We start from the raw sequence: 23,718 nt of genomic DNA, 5'->3' as shown, positions 1-23,718 counted from the left end.
ACTGCAAAATAGCACCAGGGAACGTTTGCACGGAACACGCCTCCTCTTTGTGCTGAACTGCCCCGGGAGCGCGAGTTCATTCCCTAATTTACCGACGTGCATCTGTGGAGGGAAAAGTCTGCTGTGCGTCGGGTGCAAAATAGGAATGACACATGCGTCGGTGTACAAAGTCAATTGCGCTGGGTGCAAGATAGGGCCCCTGTGTGTCTTTGTGTGTGTCTCTCTCCGTGTGTGTGTGTGTGTGTGTGTGTGTGTGTGTTTGTGTGTGTGTGTGTGTGTGTGTGTGTGTGTGTGTGTCTGTATCTCTACGTGTGTATGTCTGTACCTCTATGTGTGTCTTTGTGTGTGTGTATCTGTGTATCTGTGTGTGTCTCTCTCCATGTGTGTGTATGTGTGTGTGGAGTCCGGCTGACTCATGGCTTTAAAACACACTCAGCTCCTGTTTTAATGGGCGTTCTGAGGGAGAGGAGAGAAGATGAGCTTCGGGTGGGTTGGATGAGGGTACGGAGTGGGTTTGAATATTAATGTTCCTCTGCAATGCATGCCATGTGCTACAGCGGGCATCAATAATGCAGACACACACGTCATCACTGTGCAGAGAGATGGAGAGTGTTGAGAAATCCCCTCACTTCTGTATGAAGAGACTTCTGCTAATCTATGATACACAACCTCGTCTTCTTCTGAATATACACATCTATGTGTAGTTTTACTCTCACAGCGGGAAGTTTCTCTGTCAAACACACAGTTTTGAACATACAAACACCAAAATCTAGTTTCATTGTGTTCGAGATGAACTCTGTCTTTGTTCTCATTTGGTTCTGTTTTATTTGCTCATTATTTGTCTGATGCTAACCGTTACTCCTTTGTTTGTTATCCACAGTGAAGAAGGCGAAATATGATGGACCCCAGGGTGAGCAAACCAACATCACTCGTGATTTCTCAGATAGATAGATGGATGGATGGATGGATGGATAGATAGATAGATAGATAGATAGATAGATAGATAGATAGATAGATAGATAGATAGATAGATAGATAGATAGATGATAAATACATAGATAGATAGATAGATAGATAGATAGATAGATAGATAGATAGATAGATAGATATAGATAGATAGATAGATAGATAGATAGATAGATAGATAGATAGATAGATAGATAGATAGATAGATATAGATGATAGATAGATAGATAGATAGATAGATATTTGAAAAAAGTGGGGATTAGGCTTTTCTCAGGTTTCTTCAAAGAGGGAGGAGGACTTCGCAAAATAGATATACCATAATCCATATAAATGTTCTGGTTTATCCCTTTTCTTTTTTTTTTTCAGTTTTTAGAAACATCATTAGGTCACTAAGCCACGATGATCAGGTGCATTAGGCGACATCCACTCCAGAATAATTCTCCTTAGCTATAAAGGTTGCAAAAGCCACAGCATGTTTTTATCTTTATTTTCTTTATCTGACTCTGATATCAAACAACACCATTATTGGGTTAGGCTGAACTCTTGAGTTTAAAGCCAAGTTTAAAATATCAGAAACACTGTATATGAATGTTATGATTGATATTTTATATTTCTTTTGCTCATGCAGAGAAATTCAACACATATGTGACTCTGAAGGTTCAGAATGTGAAGAGCACGACCATCGCCGTACGGGGAAGCCAGCCCAGCTGGGAGCAAGACTTCATGTTGTGAGTCCTTCATACTTCTGTCCTGCTTTCCTCTTCATCTACGTGTCATTTCCAACAAAATCAGGCTAAAACGAAGTCCTTAGGAGTTCGTTTCGGGAGTTCGTAACGGCTGTCAAAGCTCGGGCTGGTAAACGCCTTTGAACTACCATTGGTCCAATGCGATGATGTAATAAGTGGGCGTGGCCATGAGACTCCGCCTTCTTTGACTCCGCCTTCTTTGACCTTCTCTGATTCATAATTTTCAGTTCAGTCTGTTGAGGTCAGAAGCGAGTAAAAACATGAGCACACTGGAAAGACGCTTTATAGTAGAAATTTGAAGTTGTAATTCTAATTGAAGGTGACTTTGACACTGTTTTTCATGTTTAATACTTTAAAACTGCTTTAACTGCTTTAATGACTGACATTTCAATTAATATTTTGTATTTTTAAGGATTTTGTGCTACAGTGCAACAGACTGAAGATTAATCTCTTTTTTTAAAGACGACACCTGGCAGATTATTGCTAAAGTGAAAAAATAACTAAATTATAGAATTTTACATTTATTGTTATGAAAATTGTGGGTTGGATTTAAAAATTGTATATGAAAAATATTTTCCAAAACATGTTTACTCTAAAACTGTGAGAAAATCAAAGCCATACATCTAAACAAGTTGTATTCCAAATTTGATGTTGATATCTCAACCTCAATAAAAAAATTTGCTTTCAGTAATATAGTGTTTGGCTGCAGTACCGAACGCTTCCACTAGATGAAATTCATCTCCCATTCATTTCCAATGAGCTCATTTTTGACTGCGAACAATACAAGTGTGATTATTTTTTCAGGACGATGATTTTTTTGTGTGTGTTCACATAACAGGTGCCAAAACCTTTACCAAGTTTCACACCATTCCGATTAAGTAAAAAATTCTAAAAAATAAAAGTAAAAATTTTCGGTACAAAATGACCGAAGAGCTCCAGAGGGTAAACACTGTACACATCAAAACACGGTCCAAAACACATCAGATATGCATCACTTTTAACTTATTTACACCGAATGACCTCATTCTATAAATATAAATGAATAAGCTCTAACATTAATGTGGATAGCAGCTCAGATCATTTGATCAATTTGATGAGACCTTTGATTGCAGATTTTGGCATCTTGGCAAATCTGAGATTTGAGAGTCTAGTGAAGAGAAAGTCTGAAACATCTCCATTTGCTGTCCATTACATTTCTTTTCTGTGAGAATGAAGTCACGCTTTCATGCGGTCTAGCCTGTTCTCCTTTCCTCCTTTCACTCGCTCAGTATCTCCTGTTTGATTGCTTCGCTCTATCGCTGTCATCTTCACTTTATCTCCCTCTTTCGCCAGCACGTTCATTCATATATCTCTCTCTCGTTCATTGATAAGCGTCTGCGCTGGTGCAGAACGGCTGTTCTTGCGTAACGCGGCTCTGCAGAGAATCTCAGCTCTCCACTACGTGTTCAGAATAGAATATTATACTGAATACTGTACATGTAAACTGTAAACTGGCTATTATATTTAAAAAATGAAACGGTATGCTGTGATGAATGTTTTAAACAGTAAAATGCAACGTCCTCTGAAAAAACCTTTAACTATAATATGTCGACAAAATCAAACAATTATTTTAATTCAGTGTTCAGATTTCTGTTCTGGAAATTTATGCAAATTAGTGCATGTTTAGAAATATAATGCCTCATTTGCATATTTAAAGTTACATTTAAAGAATCACCTGTAGTATCTTGCCTTAAGTGATGAATATGAGCAATGCTACGGTTCTAGTGAAATGTCAAGCTTTATATAACTGAAATATTATTGCTTATTAGTATAGCTTTATATAGCTTTAAATATTAAAATAATTATTAATAAATTATAAAAAATATATTAATAATAAAAAAAACTTAAAGTCTCCCTGTAGTCAATAATTGTATCCCTTGAAAAAAAATTACTTCATGTCTTAAAATATCTTGAATGTAACTCGACACCCTCGCCTCATTTAGTATGCGCGGTTCTATGAATATGCAAATGAGCCCCACCTCCACTCACTCACTCAGCTCAGAGATCCACTGGTTGACGATCACACGTTGATCTGATTGGTTACAAGGTAGTTTGTGACGTCAGAAACACCAGCGATTTCAAAGCGTGTGTTTGAGACTGTCTTTGGTTCACTGCAGTTTTAAGGAGGAAATACTCAGCAATGGTGTCGACTTATGAACTTACACATGGTTTGACCTAAAGCGTATTAAAAACATCATTTAAAGTTATTATAAAGTGAGACATGTGGCAAAGTTTCTTTTTAAATCCTGAGAAATGTGGCTTATAAAAGAAAAAAAATGCATTTTTATTGCTTAAATACACATTTTACCACATAAGAAATAATACTTGAAACCACTCAGAAATGTAAATGTCTAGTGATGTCGGGTCTTTTCTCCTCTCGTGGTTTTCTTTCTAACAATGTTTCCTGCTGTTCTGCAAATTAGATATGAGGCATATTTCTCCTGGCCATGTTTTGTTTCCTATTTGTTTCCATTTTGCAGTGATGTAATTATGTAAAGCAGTTTAGTGAAATCCTCTCAGTGTGGTGCCAACAATCAGCCCAGATGAACAACAAATGCAAATGTCTCTCGATGAACATCAAATCTTGATTCCAGACGAGCTCTTCACCCACGCAGCTCTCGGTTAGCGTTCGGCTTCATGTTGAGTAAAAGCCTTTTACTTTCCACCACAGAACATCTCATTGTCTTTATGAAATTTCATTCATCCTTTGTTACTTTTCCTTTTCCCTTTATACACTCGTTTAGCAGTTCACTCTGTGTCTTAGAAGGAAATATTCTATATATAACCTTAAATGGTTCTGTCAGGCGCTTCATATATACAGTAGTGGCCAAAAGTGTACCCTTTATTCAAATATTATTTGTTAAAGTCCCCCTGTGGTGAAAATCCAGCTTTTAATGTTGTTTAAGTGTCTATGTGGTGTTTTTAATATGCTTTAAGACAAACCGTGTGTAAATTCATAAGTCGACACCATTGCTGAGTATTTTCTCCTTAAAACTGCAGTGAACCAAAGACAGTCTCAAAAACACGCTTTGAAATCGCTGGTGTTTCTGACATCACAAACTACCTTGTAACCAATCAGATCAACGTGTGATCGTCAACCAGTGGATCTCTGAGCTGAGTGAGTGAGTGGAGGTGGGGCTAATTTGCATATTCATAGAACTGCGCATACTAAATGAGGCAAGGGTGTCGAGTTACATTCAAACTATTTTAATGCATTTTAATGCTTTTCCTGTGGCATGCTGTGTTTTAATGTTTTAACTACAGAGAGAATTGCTTATCATGATAACAGCAGATTGTCTGCGAATATGCATATGCAAATTATATGCAGATGAGGATATGCATAGGAAAACTAGGCTCCATATATGGTTATTTCGGGGAGGAGATGCATGTGCGCACAATATTGCGCTGTAAGTCTGAATATTTTTTGGCGTACACCATTTTTGGCTTTCGGGCGCACGTACACTTTTAGTAAGGATCCTACACACAGTTTTATAAATGAGACCCCAGGTGTAAACAGGCCAATTGTCACGATCACCAGCTGAAGTGCCCATGATGTCCACCAGAGGGCACTCCTCCCCAGAGCAGTTTCATTCCACCATGAACTTCATTTCCCAGAATCCTTTGCCCGGCCTCATTATCCATGATTAGTTTCAGCTGTTTCTCATTCACCCTTGCTAACTTCGTCTATATAAACCTGGTTAACCCAGTCACTCTTTGCGAAGTCTTGTATGTGTTAGACTGCATTTCGGAGTGCTCTTCTGGTTTCTTGTGCCATGGTTTTGACCCTTTGCTTGTTTTCTGGATTACTCTGTTAACCTGAGTTTCCTTCCCGGTGTTTGTTTGGGATTGTATTTGCATGTGTTTATGACCTCTTGTCTGTTTATTGGATTACATTTGTGGATTACCCTTTATTAAATGCTGCATTTGGATCCTGAATCTTGTGTCTCAGAGCAGTTACGTAACACTTATAATCCTTCAACACAGTCCGGGACGCCATTAAAATAAACCATCCACTTGTTTCTGACGCTGGGATCTTCTGAAGTCTGTACAGAGATTCAAAACTGGACGAACGTTCTTTCACTCCTTCATTTCTCAAGCGTCTGGAGTCCATCAGAAACTGAACACACATCTGTGTTTACTGTGTCAGACATTATAATGGCTTCTGTTTGCTTTTGCGATGCTTACATCAAGTGTAGGCAAATGTCAGTGGTTAAGATACTGAATGCCAGTGGGCGGGGCCTATGGTGAGATGATGTATAACTATTCGTCCATGTCTTGCTCTGGAGGCGGGCATATGCAAATGACCGTGTGATGTCACGTCACCCAATATCAAAACGAGCTGTTTTTGGAGCTTGATTAAATGCTTTGTTTATAATGAGGAGGACATTTAAATGAAGTTTTAATGGTACAAAGTCCTCTTTTATGTCAAAAGAGGAAGGCAAATTCGATTTCTTATTTCATGACCCCTTTAAATATTTAAATAATATAAAATATTATTTAATTAGTGAACTTTTAGGGTCATTAAAAACAAATATCCCCTCCAAACATCACTTTAGAGCCTTTAAGGGTTTCCAATCATGGGACAATTCTATGGATTTAGTTCCAATTTAACTTTTGTTTTAATAAATTGTTTTTGTTTTTGTTTTAATTAAATTTGATTAATTAAGCAGCTTGTAAAGATACTCTACTACTAGAATACATTTAAATAACCTGTTAAAACATGAAATTATTATGCAATCGTTTAAGACAATTCCTATATAGAACCTTTCTAGCACAGAGGATTCTATATAACCCCATTGAACCTGTTTTCTAAGAGTGTAGTGCTCTGACACCTGCATTAATCTTCATCTAATGCTTGCTCTGTCTTTTTATTCCCTCTCTTTTTCTGTCTAGTGAGATAAATCGCCTGGATCTGGGTCTCACGGTGGAGGTGTGGAATAAAGGGCTGATCTGGGACACCATGGTCGGCTACGTGTGGATCCCACTGCAGAATATCCGCCAATCAAATGAGGTGGGTGGGGTTTTATGATGCCAATATGTGACCCTGGACCACAAAACCAGTCACGAGTCGCACGGGTATATTTGTGGCAATAGCCAACAATACATTATATGGGTCAAAAGTATTGATTTTTCTTTTATGCCAAAAATCATTAGGATATTGAACCTAATGTGAAGCTAAAGTGAATCAATAGGATATTGATAACAAGAACATGCAAACTCAGTGCGAGGGTTTACACTTATATTTTGAAATCGCGATGAACAGTTTGCATATTTAGAAACATATTGTTGTATTCTCCTGTGGTGACGAAGGTTTATAAGATCTACATCTCGGTTTAAAGGGGTGGTTGATTATGATTTCACTTTTTTAACTTTAGTTAGTGTGTAATGTTGCTGTTTGGAACTACACAAGCTTCCTACCGGGTTAGTGACATCACCAACCCTAAAATTTACATAAACCCCGCCCCCGGAACATAACCATTCAGAAATGTTGTCTACATGTTGTCACTTCTCGAGTCTCTCCATCTTTCTGACTTCGGTTTGAACATAAAAGGCTAAAAGTTTTTGAAATTGTCAGTGCATGTGTGTGTGAGGTAAAAGGACACAAGCTCTTGAAGCTCCGCCCCCTGCGCCGGGAGCAGCAGCTCATTTGCATTTAAAGGGACAGACACAAAACGGTGTGTTTTTGCTCACCCTCAAAAAGTGACAACTTTAACATGCTATATAACAATATCTGTGGGGTATTTTGAGCTAAAACTTCACACACACACTCTGGGGACATCAGAGACTTATTTTACACCTTACGAAAAGGGCATTATACCACCGCTTTAAAGCTAAAGCTTCCCAAAATTAGATGCCAGTTTTTTATTTGTCTTATGATATTGTGGAAGAAACCTTGCAGACAGATCCTATAAGCAACATATGATCAATACAGGTGCTCTGTGGAGAGATCAGACTTTAAATGAAATCTAAAGCAGATGATAGTTGGTGTGATGTCAGATAAGGGGAAGTGAAGGTCACGTTATGTCTCAGTTGTTGATTAGATCTGGTGCAAACGCAGGAATCGCTGCTGGATTTATGGCCTCTCTATGCGTCTGTGCGCTTCTGCTCTTCCTCTCCGGTTACGTAAGCCGGCGCTTGCAGTATTTAAAGTCAGCGGTTTTATTGAGACGCTTCCATTTGCTGCTTTTATGCTCCATTTTATATATAACCCGAGTTTTTCCTCATGCTTTCATAACGTGGCATGAATAATATATCATCTGCTGTCAATAATGAATGAGTATGTTCTTGTCTCGACCTGTGACATTCGGGTGTTTGTGTGATTTATGTGATTTGAAGCCGTTCAGGCATTCGTTGTGTTTTCTAAGCATTGATTGAAGGACGTTTTACGGAAATATTTGTAGTGTTTGTGCATTTGTTCTGTAATATGGCACTGTGCTTTACTGCTGCGAGATTAAACAGTGAAAGTAAGAATTGATTCGTGATGAAATATAAAAGCGAAGCAGTGGCGAATTATTTTATGATTCCTTAATTGAAGTGATCGGATGCATCGTTTTCACCTGCTGGAGCAAAAATATATGTTTTTTTTTATTTTTGGTAAAAATTGCAAAAAACGATTTAAAATGCATTTTAAAACAAACTAGAACCCCTTGTTTACTGTGTTTGTTTGTAGGGCTGTACAATTCGGCAAAAAACTTTGTTTGTAAATTACTATAAAATAATGATAATTATTACTTTTTAAAATGATAATAATAACTATTATTGTTTTTTATATAATATTAAGCCTGAGGCTGTAGGTGTGTCCCAATCCACATGCTTATGCACTATTCTGTGCCATTTTTCAGTACAAATAGTGTGATTAATGTTTTCACACTGAAAATTCCAACAATATGAAGTCCACTTGAAATACCCAGATGATGCACTTAATTATCCGACAGTTAAACGAAGTGTGTAAACACGTGGACACAACTGAGCCGTCTAAATATCATTCACTAGACAGTATGGTTCATAGTGCGTAGTCAAAGACTTTAGATATACAAAAATGGTTAAATATACAAGCTTTATATAAATGATGGCATTTTCAGATGGCACTTAGAGGCTTTTGCATCTGAACTCTTCATATATATATATACACACACAAAAACGGTGCACTCATATTGCTATATATGGGAGAAACTGCAATGCGCAATATGGCGAAATAAGCCCCGCCTTCGAAATAAAAGAGCCAATCGCTGATTGGTAAAGTCATCGCATCACTGCAACTGCCGTTAGAAGCTCCGGTTGCTTTGGCGTAGTATAAAAGTGCATAGTGTAATTAGGGCCCGAGCACCGATGGTGTGAGGACCCTCTTGGAATTGCTCTGTTTATGTAGTATGTAATTTGGGACATAACCTGTGTGTAAATACAGTTTGTGTGTGTGTGTGTGTGTGTGTGTGTGTGTGTGTGTGTGTGTGTGTGTGTGTGTGTGTGTGTGTGTGTGTGTTTCAGGAAGGACCGGGGGAATGGGTGACTCTAGATTCTCAGGTCATAATGGCGGATAATGAAATCTGTGGCACCAAAGATCCGACTTTCCACCGTTTGCTTCTGGACACGCGCTTCGAACTGCCACTGGGTGAGATCATACTCATAACTCATAACTCAACTCATCACTGCTATAACCACAGAAATACAGCTTATTTACTGACACTGTGGAAGAAAAACTGGGGTTGTGTGACTTTGCTGGCTTTGAGCTCGTGTATATGATAGTGTGAATAATCTTTTACGATTCAAAAGTTTGGGGTCCGTAAGTATTTTTATTTTTTTAAATAAGTCTCTTATTCTCACCAAGGCTGCATAAATGGCGTAAAAACAGGAGTATTGTGAAATATTATTACAAATTAAAATATTTTTTTCTATTTGAATATATTTTAAAATATAATTTATTCCCGTGACTCAAAGATGATTTTTAGCATCATCACTCCAGTCTTCAGAAACGTTTCTTCATTATTATCAATGTCGAAAACAGTTTTATATTTTTGTGGAAAATGTGATAAAAATTTTTTTTTTTTTTGAATTCTTTGATGAATAGAAAGTTCAAAAGAACAGCATTTGTATTGTAAAGTCCGCCTCAATGTTGAGGATATTTTGATTGTTAATCCTTCTGCCGCAGACATCCCGGAAGAAGAGGCTCGATACTGGGCAAAGAAACTGGAGCAGCTCAACGCCATGCGGGACCAGGACGTGAGTCTGTCCAAAAAGCCTTCAAATGAACATAAGTTTCACTTTTAGATCAATAGTATCTGTAGAGCAATAGTGTCTTTGCACTTTTGCTAAATCAAATAAGGAGTTTTGAAAGCGATACTGATATCATCTCTGTGTAAACTCGGTGACGGCGTGCACATGCAGATTACACTTATAAATTCTGAAATAAAATATATATAAAATATCAAACTGATTTTATTTCAGCTATTTAATTCATTTAGTTTAACTAAAACTAAAACTGAAAAAAAAAAAAATATATATATATATATATATATAGACATAAGCTAATAAAAAAATGACAAAACACAACAAAATTACTAAAACTTTAACTAAAATAAAAACGAAAAATGTAATCTAATCTAGTTCAAAATATTAATAAAGTATATTAAGTTAATAAAATATTAAGAATAGTATCTCAGTAACAAAAATGACAAAACACAAAAACTTTAAGTAAAATTAAAATGAAAACTGAAAATATATAAAAAAATATTTAAAATATGAATAAAAACTGCAATAGTATCTCGGTAATAAAAATGACAAGACACAAAAAGTTTAACTAAAATTTAAATGAAAACTAAAAATAAAAAAGATTTTTAAATATTAATAAAAACTGCAATTGTATCTCAGAAATAAAAATGACAAAACACAACAAAAACTTTAACTGAAATTAAAATGAAAACTGAAAATATAAAATAAAAATGAATTGAAAATATGAATAAAAACTGCAATATTATCTCAATAAAAATGTCAAAACAACAAAAACTTGAACTAAAATGAAAATGAAAATAAAAAAATAAAATATAATATAAATTATATATAAAATGTATTAATATAAAATATTAATAAATCATTAGTGACTCATTTTAAAGCAGTAACTCAAACCGCTGCTCACATGAAACACATGAGAGATTTGACTCACAATTGAGTTGCTAACAACATTTAATTTTTATTTTATTTTTTAGGATTAAGCGAATTATAAGGATCAACATTTCTTTAGCAATAATTTTTTGAACTCGTCACAGTGCATTCTGGGATTACCTTTAAATTTAAAGCTGTCTAAATGAAGGTGTCTTGGCATACAGCATAATTACGTTCCTTTCCAAGTGTGAACGATGACTGTTGTAGAAGCTCTGGTGGTGTTTCTCGTCATGTGTTGCACATGTGTGTGATTTGTGTTGCAGTATTCATATCAGGAGGTTCAGGAGAGGCCGCTGTCTGTGCCTGGAACACAGTGCTGTGAGTGTGATCTTCCACATGCATGCATTAAAGCTTAAAGGGACAAAGACCAACAGACAAGCTCAGGATTTTCATTAAATAATACATTACAGTTCATATCATAATTCATAAACCCCAGAGCACGTGGAATATACGACACGTGTCACATGTGATCATTCTTTTGCGTGGTTTTTAAAAGCTTGATGCTGTTCGCTTTTCACTGCCATTATGTGGACGAGTGTGAGCGGGACGTTTTTGTAAAAATTCTCCTTTTGTGGTCATAAAGGAAAGAAGGGGTAAATATTAAGTAAATAATGAGTTGATTTTCATTTTATGGTGAATTAACCATTTAAATCCTCATGAAATTAGTCCAAATATTTAATTTCCCCTTCTTTCTGCTCCAAAATCCAAATATTTTCAGGCAAATATTTGTAAATATGGCATAAAACAAAGTTAATTGAACTTTATGAATGGAAGATTTTGTAGAAATCTATTATTTTGGTATCATTAATATACTATTGTAGTTTTTGTTCATATTTTGAATTAGATTTTTATTTATTTATATTTTTATATATATATATATATATATATATATTTTTGTCATTTTTATTAGTTTTTTTTATGTCTATATTTATTTTTATTCATTTTTAATGTTAGTTAATTATTAATACGGATTAGTGTTATTTTAGTATCACTGATTTACTATTTTGTTATTAGTTTGAATTAGATAGTATTTTTATATTTTCTGTTTTCACAGTTAAAGTTTTAGTAAAAGAAAAATGATATATATTTTAAAAATGTCTATATAGTTTTAATTAAATTGTATTTATTAGTTGTGGTTAATTTTGTTTTAGTTGTTTCAGTACAGATTAGTGTTATTTTAATAATATATATATATATATATATATATATATATATATATATATATATATATATTAATAATTTGAATTAGATTTTATTTTTGTATTGTATTTATTTGTATTTATCAGATTTTTTTTAACTTTTTTTTATTAGTTAATAGTTAACAATAATAACCCTGGTGCGGATCTACTTATAATTAGTCATTGTTTAATGTTCATTGTTGAGAGCATTAGATCAGATCGAATTCAGCCACATAAATCGGATCATATTCACAGTTCTGAGCATCTAAACCAGTAAGTACAGTAGCGGTTCAGTTCTTCCCGTATGTGTGTCTCAGTTAATGTGATTTATGAATAATGGTAATGACGGAAGTACCGCAGAAAACTGAATGAGCAGCAGAGTGCATGAATGGAGCTCTGACTTACCCTCTTATTATACACACACACACACACACACACACACACACACAGACACACACACACACACACACTCTCTGACTCACACACACACACACACACACACACACACACACACACACACACACACACACACACACACACACACACACACACACACTCTCTCTGACTCTCTCTCACACACACACACACACACACACACACACACAGACACACACACATACATTCACACACACACACCCACACTCTCACACACACACTCTCTCTGACTCACGCACACACACCCACACTCTTACACACATACATACATTCACACACACACACACACACACACACACCCACACTCTTACACACACACACACACACAGACACACACACATACATTCACACACACACACCCACACTCTCACACACACACACTCTCTCTGACTCACGCACACACACCCACACTCTTACACACACACACACATACATTCACACACACACACCCACACTCTCACACACACACTCTCTCTGACTCACGCACACACACACCCACACACACACACACACACACCCACACTCACTCTCCTTGAGTGCTGCTGATGCAGCTCCCAAGGGGGCGGGGCTAGACAGTGGGACTCACTCATTGGCTGAGCCATGAGGCTGGGAATCATCACTGGACGGCAGCCAGAAGCACATCACCTTAATCACAGAACACTGAGTCATCACAACGAGACTGAACCCTGTGGCAGGAAGAGACGCAGACAGAGTTAGCGACAACGGGAACCCCAGCCAACAAAAATATATTCAAAGAATATAAAACCGTTATTTCTGAATGTTCTCTGAACGTTTTTAAAATGTTTGTTTATGCGAACATTCCATTTCATCATTCTTCAGTTCAAACATGATGAGAATGTTACTTTTGAGTGTTCTGTGAACATTCTAAATCAAGTTGTTACATTTAAAAAATGTTACACGAATGTCCAACTCATTTACTAAAACTCAGTGCACGCGACAGTGATATACTAAAACTCAGTGTACGCGACAGTGATATACTAAAACTCAGTGTACGCGACAGTGATATACTAAAACTCAGTGTACGCGACAGTGATATACTAAAACTCAGTGTACGCGACAGTGATATACTAAAACTCAGTGTACGCCACAGTGATATAATAAAACTCAGTGCACGCGACAGTGATATACTAAAACTCAGTGTACGCGACAGTGATATACTAAAACTCAGTGTACGCGACAGTGATATACTAAAACTCAGTGCACGCGACAGTGATATACTAAAACTCAGTGTACGCGACAGTGATATACTAAAACTCAGTGCACGCGACAGTGATATTGTAGCGTTTATACGCCCACGTATAAATATTATTAATTATTATTCATAACGGAATATGACCAATAATTAATATTTTAATTATTTTTAATTATTTTCAGAATTTACTGTAGCAGAATCAATAGTATGATCATTTTATCAGTTCATCCAATGAACAGAAAGCATAAACAAGTATTAACTCTAGGAAATATAATATCTTCCTGGTCAAGAAAGACTCAATCCCCAGCTAACAATAAATTACGAAGTAAATTAAGGGTAACAGCATAGGTAACTTAAATCGAAGTTCAAGACAATAAATCTGATAAGCACATACACAAGTAATCTCTTTTCAAATACAAACAATACTTTATTGATTATATATAACACATAAGCTAATATCTAACACAAACACACACACACACATTCATACGCGTTGCAGAAAGGGATAGAGTGAGGAAAGAGTGGGTTTAAGAGTGAAAGGATGAAATCTCACGATTCCATATACACTAGACATGACCTGAACGAACCATCAATCATTAATTTAATCCTTCTATCGTTTTAGGCAGGTTATTAAAGTTATATAAATACACCAGTTAAGATTTTAGCCTGCATGGAGGTACTTGCGTATTTGCTTTTGGGGATTCCCTTTTTGTTGCGTGAAAGGGGTTTTCCCGGTCCGTTCGGTCTCCTCGTGCCTGATGTCTGGATCACGTGGTCAGTCACGTGGTGTGCTGGCGGAATGAAAGTCTTTGTTTGAAGCTGGCTTTGCAGAAGAAACGTGGCTCGAAATCTTGTCGCAAAACTTAACTTAGAACCGACACTCACAACGGAAAAGAAATGAAACTAAGAAAAGAAAGGAAATTGAGAGTAGATGATGATGGCTTGAATGAAGCTATTTAACCCATGTTCTTCAGATCTTGATTTGGGTTATTTCGTTTGCGCGTTTACATGGTTCCTATAGAGAGAGAGAGAGCTTCGAGAGCAGCGAGAGAGAGAGCGAGAGAGAGCAGCGAGAGAGAGCAGCGAGAGAGAGCAATTTGTTTTTGGGTCTAAGGTTTTAAACTAAAAGTTTGTCCAACCTCCAGGATGAGTTCTGGCCAATTAGACACTGGCTGAATTTAGGAGGTGACGTTCTTTTCAGTTCTGATCGTAAATCATGCTTATCTGTGCTCTCCTTACTAACAGAGAGAACAGGGGCCACAGTTTAGACATGATTTCTAATTAAAAGAAGATCAAAACATATTACACCAATATCATTCAAGCCATCTTGCTAGTTGTGTTCGTAAGATAGCATTGATATGAAACAGTACACACTTTCATTCATTCACTCCTTCTAATAGTTAATATAATAACTATTACCTGAATTAAATGGGATCAAAACATATTATCTTATTAAAATATACATATAAGTGGTGGAAACAACCCAGGATTAGGTAGTTGCATGATTGTTTGATCATGAGTCCATTGAAAATTGTTCTTGAATGATTTTATGTATAGTTATTGATAAGAATCAGTTCTCTGGTGAAGAGGCAGAACTCTGTTTGTTCAGAGGTCTTAATGAGGAAGTGTTCAGGAATGTTGTCGGGGGTTTCAGTAACATCTGCTGGTGTCGATTCTTCTTCTAAAGGGTCTTTTGCAGACTCTCTGGCACCGGGATGGGTGACTTATGGCTCTGGTCTTGGTGATTTGACTCTGGAATGTGCGGACACTGTCACTATCTTAACCAGTAAGATAGTAGGCCACAAAGCTAGCCATTGACCATTTATGTGTTAGTGCCGGGGGCTCTTTCAATTAGTCAGACCGGTGATGATCATGAGACGTTCTGAACAAATCTTCCCCCCTCAGTCATCGAGAAGTAGAGAATTTGAATTAATATTCAAAAAGAAGATTAGTTGGTGGTTGCTTTCTACCCATTGTCGCTACAATATACTAAAACTCAGTGTACGCGACAGTGATATACTAAAACTCAGTGTACGCGACAGTGATATACTAAAACTCAGTGCACGCGACAGTGATATACTAAAACTCAGTGTACGCGACAGTGATATACTAAAACTCAGTGCACGCATATACTAAAACTCAGTGTACGCGACAGTGATATACTAAAACTCAGTGCACGCGACAGTGATATACTAAAACTCAGTGTACGCGACAGTGATATACTAAAACTCAGTGTACGCAACAGTGATATACTAAAACTCAGTGCACGCGACAGTGATATACTAAAACTAAGTGTACGCGACAGTGATATACTAAAACTCAGTGCACGCGACAGTGATATACTAAAACTCAGTGCACGCGACAGTGATATACTAAAACTCAGTGTACGCGACAGTGATATACTAAAACTCAGTGTACGCGACAGTGATATACTAAAACTCAGTGTACGCGACAGTGATATACTAAAACTCAGTGTACGCGACAGTGATATACTAAAACTCAGTGCACGCGACAGTGATATACTAAAAAACTCAGTGTACGCATATACTAAAACTCAGTGTACGCGACAAAACTCAGTGCACGCGACAGTGATATACTAAAACTCAGTGTACGCATATACTAAAACTCAGTGTACGCGACCGTGATATACTAAAACTCAGTGCACGCGACCGTGATATACTAAAACTCAGTGTACGCGACCGTGATATACTAAAACTCAGTGTACGCGACCGTGATATACTAAAACTCAGTGCACGCGACAGTGATATACTAAAACTCAGTGTACGCGACAGTGATATACTAAAACTCAGTGTACGCATATACTAAAACTCAGTGTACGCGACAGTGATATACTAAAACTCAGTGTACGCGACCGTGATATACTAAAACTCAGTGTACACGACAGTGATATACTAAAACTCAGTGTACGCGACAGCTCAGTGCACACGACAGTGATATACTAAAACTCAGTGTACGCATATACTAAAACTCAGTGTACGCGACAGTGATATACTAAAACTCAGTGTACGCGACAGTGATATACTAAAACTCAGTGTACGCGACCGTGATATACTAAAACTCAGTGTACGCGACAGTGATATACTAAAACTCAGTGTACGCATATACTAAAACTCAGTGCACGCGACAGTGATATACTAAAACTCAGTGTACGCGACAGTGATATACTAAAACTCAGTGTACGCGACAGTGATATACTAAAACTCAGTGCACGCGACAGTGATATACTAAAAAACTCAGTGTACGCATATACTAAAACTCAGTGTACGCGACAAAACTCAGTGCACGCGACAGTGATATACTAAAACTCAGTGTACGCATATACTAAAACTCAGTGTACGCGACCGTGATATACTAAAACTCAGTGCACGCGACCGTGATATACTAAAACTCAGTGTACGCGACCGTGATATACTAAAACTCAGTGTACGCGACCGTGATATACTAAAACTCAGTGCACGCGACAGTGATATACTAAAACTCAGTGTACGCGACAGTGATATACTAAAACTCAGTGTACGCATATACTAAAACTCAGTGTACGCGACAGTGATATACTAAAACTCAGTGTACGCGACCGTGATATACTAAAACTCAGTGTACACGACAGTGATATACTAAAACTCAGTGTACGCGACAGCTCAGTGCACACGACAGTGATATACTAAAACTCAGTGTACGCATATACTAAAACTCAGTGTACGCGACAGTGATATACTAAAACTCAGTGTACGCGACAGTGATATACTAAAACTCAGTGTACGCGACCGTGATATACTAAAACTCAGTGCACGCGACAGTGATATACTAAAACTCAGTGTACGCGACAGTGATATACTAAAACTCAGTGTACGCATATACTAAAACTCAGTGCACACGACAGTGATATACTAAAACTCAGTGCACGCATATACTAAAACTCAGTGTACGCGACAGTGATATACTAAAACTCAGTGTACGCGACAGTGATATACTAAAACTCAGTGTACGCATATACTAAAACTCAGTGTACGCATATACTAAAACTCAGTGTACGCGACAGTGATATACTAAAACTCAGTGTACGCGACAGTGATATACTAAAACTCAGTGTACGCGACAGTGATATACTAAAACTCAGTGCACGCGACAGTGATATACTAAAACTCAGTGTACGCATATACTAAAACTCAGTGTACGCGACAGTGATATACTAAATCTCAGTGTACGTGACAGTGATATACTAAAACTCAGTGCACGCGACAGTGATATACTAAAACTCAGTGTACGCATATACTAAAACTCAGTGTACGCGACAGTGATATACTAAATCTCAGTGTACGTGACAGTGATATACTAAAACTCAGTGCACGCGACAGTGATATACTAAAACTCAGTGTACGCATATACTAAAACTCAGTGTACGCGACAGTGATATACTAAATCTCAGTGCACACGACAGTGATATACTAAAACTCAGTGTACGTGACAGTGATATACTAAAACTCAGTGCACACGACAGTGATATACTAAAACTCAGTGTACGCATATACTAAAACTCAGTGCACACGACAGTGATATACTAAAACTCAGTGCACGCGACAGTGATATACTAAAACTCAGTGTACGCGACAGTGATATACTAAAACTCAGTGTACGCATATACTAAAACTCAGTGCACACGACAGTGATATACTAAAACTCAGTGTACGCATATACTAAAACTCAGTGTACGCGACAGTGATATACTAAAACTCAGTGTACGCGACAGTGATATACTAAAACTCAGTGTACGCATATACTAAAACTCAGTGCACGCGACAGTGATATACTAAAACTCAGTGTACGCATATACTAAAACTCAGTGTACGCGACAGTGATATACTAAAACTCAGTGTACGCGACAGTGATATACTAAAACTCAGTGCACACGACAGTGATATACTAAAACTCAGTGTACGCATATACTAAAACTCAGTGCACGCGACAGTGATATACTAAAACTCAGTGTACGCATATACTAAAACTCAGTGTACGCGACAGTGATATACTAAAACTCAGTGTACGCATATACTAAAACTCAGTGCACGCGACAGTGATATACTAAAACTCAGTGTACGCATATACTAAAACTCAGTGTACGCGACAGTGATATACTAAAACTCAGTACACACGACAGTGATATACTAAAAACAGAAACGTTTTTCCTTTGCGTTTTTTGCACACAGACAACAATGCAGTCAAAATGATCCCGTTCACACGGAGTCGCTAAAAACGAATTAAAATCGCTGTATTCTGCTGTCAGGCCAGTAGATGGCGATCTCACTGTATAAAGAAACACTATATTCCTGAACGTGCATGACGTCACCGTTTTCAGAAATTCTCATTTTTGTGATGATATCGCTATCGGTTTCAAGACCTTGCTTTTTGAAGCATGTTTGCAAACGGTTTTAGGACCCCAAATCGCCGTTGTCGTGTAAATAAACAGCCAACACTCATAAAAAGTTTTCCGTTTTTATCTGAAAACGGTGTCGTGTGAACAGCCCCTAAAACGATTCAGAAAACAAAGAACATTCATGAACGATTTATGAATTCTTTTTTTGTTCTAACGTTTTGAGAGCATTATTAAAGGCCAGATATCTTTGAACAGACGTTCTGTTAACGCTGCATTATGAGTGATTCTCTGTCTTCTCTTGTCTCCCACAGGTAACTGGTGGGGCGAACAGCAAAGTGAGTTTTCATATCTGTCATTATGAGCTCATTAATCTGACATCTGCTTTCCTATTCATGTTGCCATCAGCGTTATATTTAGTTAGCAATCAAGCATTTCAAGCTCGATAAACACACACACACTCGCACTCGATGTGCTGTGACGTTTTCGGAGGTTTACACTGACAGATAAACCGCTGATTTATTTACCTTTTGTTGCACAAATGTTGATTGAATCACAGGACAGTTGGTTTGTAGTACAAGTTTTCTGCAATGTTTTGTTTAAATATGCAAATAAGGCAGTGTTTAATTAAATATGCACTCATTTGCATACATTTCCAGAACAGAAATCTGAATATTGGATAAAGCCAGGTTCAAAATTCTTATTTCCTTTTTTATTATGTTGGGTTGAGAAGGTCAACATATTGTTATACTATTAAAACATTATTGTTCTTCCCTCTTCTTCTGAGACTAATTATGCCAATTCATGCTATCAATGTGTTAAAACATGCTAGCAACATGCTAATTTATGTCAGCAACGTGTTAAAACATGTCAGCATGCTAAATCATGCTGGCACTGTGCTAATTCATGTTAGCAATATGTTAAAACATGCTAACAGAATGATTAATCGTGTTAACAATGTGTTAACACATGCTATCAACATGCTAATTCATGTTAACAATGTTTTAAAATGTTAGCATTCTAAATCATGCTAGCAATGTGTTAATTCATATTAGCAACATGCTTAATTATGCTAGCAAAATGCTAAAAAATGCTAACAGCATGCTTAATAATGTTAACAGTGTGCTAACAAATGTTAGCATCATGCTAATTAATGGCAGCAATGTGCTCAAACATGTTAGCATGTTAAATAATGCATACAATGTGTTATGTTAACAAGATAAAACATGCAAACAACATGCTTAATCATGTTAACAATGTGGTAAAACATGCTAGCCACATGCTTAATCATGTTAGCAATGTGCTAAAATATTTTAGCAACATGCTTAATCATTCTAGCAGCATGTTTAATCATTGTGGTAATCATAAAATCATAAAATTGTGGTAACATGCTGGTAGCATGTTTTAGCACATTGCTAGCAGCATGTTAATTCATGTCAGCAAACGTTACAACATTAGCATGTTAATTCATGTTACCAGCATTTTAATTCATGTTAGCAAACATGTTAAATCATACTAGCAACATGCTTATTAATGTTAACAACATGCAAATTTATGTTAATAACGTTTTAAAACATGCTAACAGCATGTTAAATCATAGTAGCATAGTTGTAATTCATGTTAGCAATATGTTAAACATGTTAGCAACATGCAAATTCATGCTAGTAACATGTTAAAACATGCTAGCAAGTTGCAACATGTTAAATCATGCTAGAAATGTGTTAAAACTTGTTAGTAACATGCTCGTTCATGTTTGCAAAGTCCTAAAACATGCTAGCAACATGTTAAAACATATTAGCAATGGGTTAAAACATGTTAACAGCAAAAAACAACTTGCAAGCAACATGATAAAAAATGCTAGGAAGCTTATAAAATTGTCAAACCTTCAGACAAGGCTTTAAGCCAGTATAAAAGTTTGTCCCAATGAACTTTACTTTCTAGGTGACACATTAAAGGTTTTTACAGAGGGGATTTCGTATTACTCTTTTTATCCCTTTATAAATCATCTAATTAAATCTCATACAAATTGACTCAAACTCACTGCCTTTAAAGATATATATTGAGACAGATGCAAATAGATAAAGCGCAATCAAGTAAACGCGTAAATGTGCATTTTGGATGTTTTCTTCCACTAGCAAAAACAAAATGGACCAGTGCATGATAAAACAATGGCTTAGCCTGTAGCAAACCACACTTTCTCATAGTCATGACAGATTTGAGTATGTGTATAATGTTTTATCAGTGTTTCTAATGATTTTGCACTGTCTTTGAATTGTGTGTGTATAGACAATGATCCAGACAGCGCAATGGATGACCGAGACAGTGATTATCGCAGTGAGACCAGTAACAGTATACCACCCCCGTTCTACTCCACATCTCAACCCAACGCCTCAGTCCACCAGTATCCCATGAGCCACCAGCACCGCAATCCCCGCGGCTCCTACTCGCACTCCATCAACAACTGTGACCTTGACTATGACCATCCCAGAGGCATCAGGTGCGAGAGAAAGAGTTGTTTCTGTAATACTCAGTTTTCTGTTTGGTTAAACTGATTCATTCATCATTCATGAGACAATCATGACCGATACAGCATGAGCGAGAGAAGGTGTTTCTCAGCAGGTGTGTCTCTTCGGTTTTCCTTTAATGGACTCATTCATCATGTCTGATCGGCGTGTCTCTTATCGCCCTTTTTTCTGATACTCTTTTTCTTTCTTTTTTTCTCCCTCCTGGCACAGACCTTTAAATTCGACTGTCTCCTTTGTTTCTCTTCCATTATTCAACAAGATGAGTTTTCATTGATTTATAAAAAGACTTGACATCATCGTGCCTTGCTTAAGGGCTCAATGGATTCTCCTGTTTCCCGGTTAGGAATTAGAAAAGCAGAAGTAGTGCTGACTAGTGTTGTAGTACTGGAGACCAGTCTTGGGTCAGAAATTAATGGTCGATTGTGTCAAAAATGTAATCAAAATTTAAACAAATCTTATTTTTTATATTATAACATATGATATAATTAAAGGGGACCTATTATGCAATATTGACTTTCATATCGTTTTTGAACATATTTATGTGTCTGCACTGCAGTGCGTATACACAACCACCCTACTGTGGTAAAGATCCATCCACTCCGGCGGTTAATTACCCCATAAATCTGAAACAGTGTCTCAAAATGAGCCATTCAGGAATGTTCACCAATGTGACATCACATTGCACAGACCACGCCCATGACTGGAACTCCGCCCCTCAATGAGCTGTACACAGTCCGCCATGTTTATCTCCTCGCCAGAGCATTTAACAGCAGCATTCAAGTAAGAGATATATTCTTATTAAAGCTACTAATGTTATTCAGTCAAGATCAGTGAGTGATTTTCTGTTTTTCTTTTGTTTGATTCATATTAACAGCATATACAGTACATTACCACTACTGTATAACAGTCGGTACTGTATATTACGCTGCTTTCACTTTAATACACAGATCTAATAAACACATGCGATTTCTTTCCATCCTGTTTACATTCACAGACATAACTGACTGTGTTTAAGTGAACTTTGTGTGTTTTTGACATAAACTATCAAATACACAAAAGTTTAAGTGCAATAGAGAAATTAATTTAATACTTACAGGATGTGCCGTCTGATAGCCAGCTTTCTGTGCGCGTGCTTCGTATGTGCGCTCAGAAAACCATAGAAGTTTAAACTGATATGACTTTAAAACGCATTCAAATAATAACTTTGATGATAAGGGTCTTGCGGCCGGTACACATTGTAGGATTTTGGGCTGTCCCAGACGAAAGATGACCAATCGTGGTGATTTCTGTGGTTGTGGCTTCTAAAGCTGTGGTCTTATAGTGAAAGAGGTTCAAAGACAGCCTGCGACCAAAGATAGTCTGCGATTATTTTATGACAGTGTCAGAAATGTAGCATGATCATCTTACAGTGTGTTTGCTGCTACGAACTATCCCAGACAGGAACATAATGTCGGCCCAGATCCGGCCCACATCTGGTACACATGAATTCCACACGTACCAGATGTGGGCCGGGTCTGGGCCGACACTATATTGCTATCTGGGACATCTACTGACTAACCAATAAAAATGCAACATGAAATGGTGCATTGATCAATGCGACTTGGCACTAAAACTTAAAACTACTTGGCATGCCAAGTTGGCCTCTTTTCCCTAGCCATGACCGCGCCCATATTCTCCTCTTTCTCCTCTTATTTCAGCGCACATAAAGACCACAATTGCCAAAGTGCGATCCATCTTGCTTGATTTGTTTACCACTAGCGCATGCTGATGACGTTTTATTCTTCTATACTAACTTGCGTCATACCCTACAATTCAATAAGTGTCATCATCATCATCATCCAGCCTATATACCCAAGTTTATTAGATCCATGTCGTACAGTGTGATTTGTAATGATCGTATAGGATCGCCGAAATCGCACAGTCTGTAGCAGGCATTAAATAAGGTCAGAAAAACCCTGCAGATACCCTGAACAATGGCCAAGGTGCTTGCAAAAAATGTGTAGATTTCAGTCTTTCATCACAGTGAGTTGTTTTCTCATTCTGCCTAATCTTTGACTCACTCTTTGTCGTT

General features: G+C 37.1%; 1 protein-coding gene across 2 annotated transcripts in view; it reads left to right on the top strand.

Annotated features, from left to right (window-relative positions):
- LOC311292254 (protein unc-13 homolog A) overlaps window positions 1–23,718 on the top strand; it is a 75,230-nt gene that overhangs the window by 11,283 nt on the left and 40,229 nt on the right. For both annotated transcript variants that reach the window (XR_014627699.1, XM_084411869.1), the window contains exons 2-9: window positions 881–910; window positions 1,595–1,694; window positions 6,645–6,762; window positions 9,237–9,360; window positions 9,898–9,968; window positions 11,171–11,225; window positions 19,437–19,460; window positions 21,409–21,619. Coding sequence is in view for 1 of the 2 variants with exons in the window: in XM_084411869.1 (XP_084267995.1) it covers window positions 881–910; window positions 1,595–1,694; window positions 6,645–6,762; window positions 9,237–9,360; window positions 9,898–9,968; window positions 11,171–11,225; window positions 19,437–19,460; window positions 21,409–21,619 (733 nt within the window). In the remaining variant the exon portion in view is untranslated. The remainder of the gene's footprint in view (window positions 1–880; window positions 911–1,594; window positions 1,695–6,644; window positions 6,763–9,236; window positions 9,361–9,897; window positions 9,969–11,170; window positions 11,226–19,436; window positions 19,461–21,408; window positions 21,620–23,718) is intronic.

The sequence above is a fragment of the Rutilus rutilus genome, assembly GCF_951802725.1.
Source record: "Rutilus rutilus genome assembly, chromosome: 6".
NCBI lineage: Eukaryota > Metazoa > Chordata > Actinopteri > Cypriniformes > Leuciscidae > Rutilus > Rutilus rutilus.
Note: the sequence above shows the minus strand (reverse complement) of the source record. Positions and strands in the feature narration are given on the sequence as shown.